This window comes from Neomonachus schauinslandi, chromosome 16 (assembly GCF_002201575.2).
Source record: "Neomonachus schauinslandi chromosome 16, ASM220157v2, whole genome shotgun sequence".
In the NCBI taxonomy this organism is placed as follows: Eukaryota; Metazoa; Chordata; class Mammalia; order Carnivora; family Phocidae; genus Neomonachus; species Neomonachus schauinslandi.
The window spans coordinates 9,657,759-9,665,131 of NC_058418.1; the positions used below are offsets into that span (position 1 = coordinate 9,657,759).

Consider the following 7,373-nt stretch of genomic DNA (forward strand, 5'->3'; position numbering starts at 1 on the left):
GCCCGGCACCCCAGGGCTGGTGTGTGGTCATCACCTCCCCATTTTACAGAGGCGGCTCAAAGTGGGCTGTCCTTGCAGTCGGTGACAGAGCTCCAGGTGGACCCCAGCCTGGCCTGAAGCTAGGACCTCAGTGTGGGAGGGGTCTGCACAGCCCAGACCCCAGGAACCCCACAACACCAGGGCCTCCGTAACAATTAGTGGTAACAGTGAGCACCGCAGCGGGCATTCACGGGTGGGGGGATGGGGGGTGGGGGGGTGGCTGTGCTCCTTAGATCCTACTGCTGGCTCCAGGCAGAGCTCGTCCAACATTTTTGCTGCTCCGCCCCTTTAAAACATTGAAAAGTTATATACCCTCTAGTGCATTTTCAAGGTGACAGCTAAAACTTCTCCATGAATTCAAGTAGATGCAGAGGCTATAATTTCTGGTGTGTCATGAATATTGATATTTTCAGAGTTGGCGCCATCCTTCCTTCAGAGTATCGAATGCAATTCACGTAACTTGTGATTTGGCGCCTGCTACTCTTGGTTTTAAAGGGGGAAAAAAACGAACAAGCTGTTCTTTTACAGTCAGAAATTTCACATTGTTCCTTGAACTTTGTCCTTGAGCTTCTGTTTACACTTCCCTTGCAGAATTCTGTATAATAAAGTATGTGTCAGCAACCAAAATATGTACAGAAATCCAAATTTTAATTTTTGTTTCATTTCCGGGGACCATAAGGTTATAAATGTTCAAATAACTTCCTCTGGATTCTTAAAATTACTAGTGCACAATGCATTTAAAACATTTCATATATTATGCATTTACGTGGATGATTATGAAACATTAGAAGTGAAGTGCTGTGTTGGACATGAGTCTCCAAATGAACTAGACAGCGATTTTGTGTATCCTGGACAAATATGAATTACTGCAGGAGAGAGTCATGGTCCGGCATAATTCTGCCTTGGTTTATAAGACTCAGAGGCTGAGAATCTCCCGGCACAAAGAAGCAGCTAGGCAAGAAAGCTTTTGTTCCAGCAGCAGCAGTTGGCTCATGAGCCTCTTCCAAGGTATGTGCCCCGCACCTCGCGGCGAAGAGCTCCCAAGACTGTTAGCTACATCCTCAGGGTTGGTGAAAATCGAGGAGGATGGGAGCCACCAGACTTGCCAAGAGGATCGGTTACCTGCTGTTCACAGTCGCTTCACATGCATTCCCACATGCCAGTGGCCCTTTCTTTGGAGCCAGGAGGGCCCCCTACCCTGCAGCCCTAACTCTGAATTTGGGGAAGATTTGGAAAGAAATTGGGGGGGCGGTTCCTTCTCCTGAGAAGTGGGTTGGACGACTGTGTCAGGGAAGGAGGAATGCTTGGCTGTCCTGCTGGTGGCTTGAGGGGAGGAACAGAGGGGGCTGAGGTTAAAGCCTCTGACAGTTGAATCTGTACACCTTCCAGGGACTTTGTGTCCTGGGAGCTCTTTGTAACCCTACAGGGGCGTTTCCTGCCCCCCACCCCTCAACCAGACTGAGGACTTCCCTTCCTGGGCAGGGTTTCTGATTCCCGGCTGCTTGGCAGAATCCTTTGGGAAATTTAAAAAGATACCCTGGAGGGGCGCCTGGGTGGCTCAGTTGATTAAGCGACTGCCTTCGGCTCAGGTCATGATCCTGGAGTCCCGGGATCGAGTCCCGCATCGGGCTCCCTGCTCCGCAGGGGGTCTGCTTCTCCCTCTGCCCTCTTCCTTCTCGTGCTCTCTGTCTCTCATTCTCTCTCTCTCAAATAAATAAATAAAATCTTAAAAAAAAAAAAAGATACCCTGGGGTCACCCCAGGCCAGTGACTCAACACCGCTGGGCGAGGCCAGTGCGGGTCTTGTTTAAGGCGATCCCCCCCCGTGGTTCTGGTGGTCGTGTCCCCCCCATTGCTCCAGCCTGGACGCCCGAAGTGCGTTGGGGTGGGGTTTGTAGGGGGCTCCTGGCGCACGACCTGACCCCTCTCTTCCCCCGCAGTGTACCACTGGGCGGAGATGCGGACCAAGATGCGCATCATGGGCTTCCGGGGCACAGTCATCAAGCCGCTGAACGAGGACGCGGCCGCCGAGCTGGGCGCCGAGCTGCTGGGCGAGGCCACCATCTTCGTCGTGGGCGGCGGCTGCCTGGTGCTGGAGTACTGGCGCCACCAGACGCACCAGCGTCACAAGGAGGAGGAGCAGCGCGCCGCCTGGGACGCGATGCGGGACGAGGTGGGCCGCCTGGCGCTGGTGCTGGAGGCGCTGCAGGTGCAGATGCAGGCGGCGCCGGCGCCCAGCGCCCTGGAGGAGCTGCAGGCGCAGATGCGAGAGGTGCGCGCCCAGCTCTGCGCCCGGGACCCGCAGCCCGCGTCCCCGGCGGTATCCGCGGCCAAGGTACAGGAGTCTGCTCAAGTCTGAACTTGTCGGTGGTTGTGTGTGCCCCGGTGTGGCCTTCTCCCCGTACCACCCCCGCCTGCGCTGGCCCCGCGGAAGCCACCGGGATCTTGATGGCACTTGGATTCAGTTAGCCTCTCCCGACCCGCCGTACCTTCCGCGGGGGCCAGCCCCCAGCCGGTGAAGCGGTCCCACGAAGCGCCCTCCAGCCCTAGCTCCTCGGTACAGACCACAGTGCTCAGCGCTCCACCCCAACCCCAAACCGCACGGACCTGAGCCGTCCCAGCCAGGAAGACAACAGGCTCGCTCTTCTGGCAGGAGGAAAAACGGACTGGACTTGAGCTGAATCAAGCTGTGACCCCACTCCGCCCCCCATTTTGGTGATAAATGTTACCCTGCCCTGGGACTCATCCTTTTCCCTGGAACCTCCCCCGCACCCTTTGCTTTGTGAATCGGCACAGACCATTGTAAAGAAATGCAGTGTGGTTCAGTGCTCTTCTGTCCCGGCATCTAAGGGGGGCTCTAGCTGGGTTTCGCCACTCTCTTTGAGAGGAAAACAAGGGGCATCCTGGCTTGCTCTTGATCCACTGAATGCTTTATCTTCCCCCTTAACCTGATCTGTGGCACCCTACGAGACCCCAAGTGGAATATTCCAACAGATCCCCACCCCCCAGTCCTTCAGTCTGGCACAACCTACCGGGATGTCTGTGCAGGGTCCTCTCTGGCAGTGCCCTCCCATCACCCCCTCTGTGGTGGAAAAATGGATCCTGCCTAAGGCTAAATCCAACCTGCCCTTCAGCCTCGTCCCCCTGTTTAGCTGTCCTCCAAGTCCCTGAGCCTTTCCTGACGTGTCCTCTTCCGTGGCCTCTCTTAGCACACTGCCATCACATTCCTCATGTTCCATCCAAATCTGCTGACCTGTGTACCCTTGCCCTTCTCTCCTGGGGCTCTGGACCGGTCCAACCGTCCCCCTTCACGCAGTGGTACCCTCGTGCCTCCAGAGCCCTTGGCCCAACCTCCATCCCACTAGACGAGGCCACCAGTTGGTCTTAACCGTTCTTAGTTTCCTAGGGCTACCATAACATGACCACAAACTTGATGGCTTAAAACCAGAGAAAACTGTTCTCTCGCAGTTCTGGAGGCCACAGATCTAAAATCAAAGACTCAGTAGGGCCATGCTCCATCCGAGGGCCCTGGGGGAAGATCCTTCCTTGCCTCTTCTAACTTCTGGTGACTTCAGGCATTCCTTGCCTTGAGGCCCTGTGGCTGCAGATCTCTAGTCTCTGCCTCCATCTTCATGTGGCCTTCTCCTCGTGTCTCTTATAAAGGCACTTGTCTTTGGATTTAGGGCCCACCCTAAACCTAGGATGATTTCACTTCAGGATCCTTAACTTATTTACAGAGTTGTTTTTTTTTTTTCCGCCAGATACACTCACAGTCACAGGTTCCATGGGTTACTGTGTGGACATATCTCTTAGGGAGCCACCATTCAACCCACTACACCGCCCCACCCCAAAGAGGACGCTGGGACCCTTGCAAACCCCATGGGACATGTGGCCTTCCCCACAGGGGTGATAGGAACAATCCAGGAACCAGCATTTACTATGGGGTGTCTCTTCCGGGAATCTCACTGATGCGGTGGGGGTGTGGCTCCCACCAGTCTGCATTCTGTCCTGCAGACCGTCCATGTTATATTGCCTGAATAAAAGAGCCCCAGAATGAGGAAGTCATCTTTAGGATGTGTCTGAGGACATAGGGATCTTCAAAATGGGTACAAGCCTCGTTAAAATTAGAGAAGCTGATGTGTGTGAGTGGGCAGTGATCCTATGAACGCTCTCCCTGATGGGGAAGCTGAGGCCCAGGGAAAGCAAAGGGACTTGCCCATGGCCATGAAGCCAATGAGGGACTGGCTGTCCAAGGTGGTGAAGTAATCAGAGCAGAGTGGGGGTCAGGGCTCAGGGAAGGAGATGGAAAAGGGGTGCAGGGTGCTGGAGAGCACCGGTAGGGGAGAGGGGAGCAGGGAGGCAGTTACTGGGGAGGAGGGGTGGTTAGGGATCTCCACAGAGGCCCAAGACATTTCCCAGAGGCAGCGTTGAGAGTGGGGGGCCCTCAATTTCCAGTGCAAGCAGCCCCAGACCACACCTGAAATCTTTGCATTTAATGAGTGGGGTCAGATCCAAGATCCATTCTACCTGGGCCGGGTTCCAAGAAGCTGTAGGTGAAGTGGGAGGGGCAGGCTTTCTCTCAACTCTTCCCTCCCTCACCTCACTGCCAGGGCGCCGGGGGGCTGGGGTGGGGGCGGGCGGGGTGATCTGGACACAACACCTACCCAAACAGAAAACCAAGAAACTGGGGTCCTGAAAGATCATCTTAATTCCTTCTAGAAGTGGGGGAGAAGTTGACCGTAGAGGGAGCTGAGGAGGTGGGTCCTGGGTGGAGGTGTCTTTAAAATCAGAAGTGAGGGTGCCTGGGTGGCTCAGTCAGTTAAGCATCTGCCTTTGGCTTGGGTCATGATCCCAGGGTCCTGAGATTGAGCCCCGCATCGGGCTCCCTGCTCAGTGGGGAGTCTGCTTCTCCCTCTCCCGCTCCCCCTGCTTGTGCTCTAAGTAAAAATAAATAAAATAAAATCGGAAGTGACCTGAGTAGATAAATGAGAAGATACCGAGAGAGAGAGAGCACTGGGTAGAGGAGTGATGGATGGAGCCAGGTGAGAGGGCTCAGTGCCCAGTTTCCATGGCTACTCCTGGGGGTGCCCTGTGGCACTGACCCATCTCTGGAGCACAGGTTGCTGGAGGCCAAGCGACTGTGACATACCATCATCTCAATAAATACTGGCCATTAACAGTATTTTCTTCATTTCTTTCATGAGAAAATTGAGGTACAAAAAGGGGGAGTCACCTGCCCAAGGACACACAGGCAGGAAAGAAGCAGGAGTGGGACCAGAAGATGGACAGTCTATACCAGAGCCCAAGCTCCAAACCCCTGCACCATCTTGACCCTGATGTGGTATTACTGTCACGTCTCGACACTCAGAACTCAGCCCTGCGTGTCCTTCCATGTGGCCAGACCTTGTGGGATGCATTGGCTTCACCCACTGGGTGGGATCAGGGTGTGTGGAAACGCAAAGAATCCCCTCTCAAAAAGCACGAGGCTGAGACTGGAGGATGCTTCATTACCTGGTTTCCTACTAGCTAAATTTGTGTATACATTTGCGACTTGGGGAGAGGGGTAGAATAAATTTATAAATGAAGTTGGTTGTCTGCAAATTGATGTGTTTTTTTTTAATCTTTAAAAAACCCGTTACAACCTTAGGAAAAACGTCCTCCAATTATTCTTTCATTCAGGAAACTTTCAGGTGTCCACTGTGTACCCTGCCCTGCTCTGTGTCGTGCTGGGGTCCCAGCAGGGAGCGAGACGGTCACAACCCTGCCGTCATGGCACTCCAGTCCAGTGGGGGGACATCCGTTCACAGACATTGCTTTTCCAACGTTACCTGCCTGTCCCGCGGTGATTTGGGAAGAAGGGGCCTCACTGAATCCAGACTCCTCCCCTCCTGAGGGACTCCGGACTAGGGCAGAAAAAACCAGAAACCCATTTACACTGGCTCACAAAAGCCTCCCAGCTGTCCTGAGGGCTCTGCCTCTCCCATCTCTGGCTCGGCTCCGTTGTCCTCTCTGTTGGTTTCCCACTCCGGCAGCCCCTTGCCTGGAGAAAGCCACCCCTAGAGAAAGTGGACTTCGGTAAGCCCCTGCCTGATTCGTCTGCCCATATAGCTGTCCCTGTGCTAGCCATTGTAACTCTCAAATGGCCAGGCCTGGGCCCCCGACCCCAATGGATGGAGGGAAGTGTGCCCAAAGGAGAATCGAGTGGGTGCCCTGCACCCACTCGTTAGACAACTCGTTAGCACGTACTGCATGCCTGGCCCCATTGTAGTAGCTGGGAGTCGGCCAGGAACAAGACAAGGGCTCTCACCGTCTCAGAGCTGTTGTCTAGTGCAGGAGTTGGGCAGTAAAGACGTAAAGGGCTGATCCAGTGGGAGGGTTCAGGAGTGAAGAGTTTACTGATCCCTGGAATATAGTAAGCAAGGGGAGTCAGGGGAATGAAGACCAACAATGAAGCGCCCTTGTCTTGGTTGGCCCAGCTCTGGAGGCTCCTACCAGCTCTGGGCACCCCAGAGGACTGGCGACTGCATCTCTCCTCAACTACTCCAGACCCAGCTCTGCTTCCTTCCCTCTGCACGTGCAGGCGTCGCTCCCCAAAGACTCTGCCATAACCCTACTGCACACGGATCTCAAGAGTCTATGGGGCGCCTGGGTGGCTCAGTTGGTTAAGCCCCCGACTCTTGATTTCAGCTCAGGTCATGATCTCAGAATCGTGAGATTGAGCCCCGCGTCGGGCTCCGCGCTCAGAGTCTGCTTGTCTCTCTCCCTCTGCTCCTCTCTCAAATAAATCAATAAAATCTTTAAAAAAAAAAAAAAAGTCTTCATCTTTCAACCCCCGGCGGCAAGCCACAGTGAGAAGCAGAGTTTATACCATGTACGTATTTATATAACTTACAGTTCACACTCTATGTATTATAAATATGGCATAAGTCATGCATTGTGTGACATAGTATATAATACTTTTTATGTAATATGTAACATAACATTGTATATGTTGTGTGTGTGTATCATTGGAATGAAAATTTCACTAAATACCCTTAATACGTACCTTGCAGTCTGATACTTCTTACCGTATTCCTTTTCATGAAGAAAAGCTACAGATACAGATGTATCCTATGTACCTAATATGTATTATAAACATATAAAACCCATTATATGTATTTGATAACACAATGTTAACATCATACATTATGTATTACATATACGATTAGAACAAAAGTTTCGCTAAATGATAATTGCCGTCACCATGTGCAATGCACTCTGTTACTTCCTATTTTTTTCTATCTCATAAAGAAGGGCATATACCTATGTATGTATTATACAGACCTACATAAAGTG

At 52.8% G+C, this 7,373-nt stretch overlaps 1 protein-coding gene across 1 annotated transcript in view; it reads left to right on the top strand.

Annotated features, from left to right (window-relative positions):
* OPA3 (outer mitochondrial membrane lipid metabolism regulator OPA3) overlaps positions 1–3,652 on the top strand; it is a 51,833-nt gene extending 48,181 nt beyond the window's left edge. Inside the window, exon 2 of the mRNA XM_021681160.1 lies at positions 1,979–3,652. Coding sequence (XP_021536835.1) covers positions 1,979–2,397 — 419 coding nt within the window. The 3' untranslated portion in view covers positions 2,398–3,652. The remainder of the gene's footprint in view (positions 1–1,978) is intronic.
* The last annotated feature ends 3,721 nt before the right edge of the window (positions 3,653–7,373 follow it).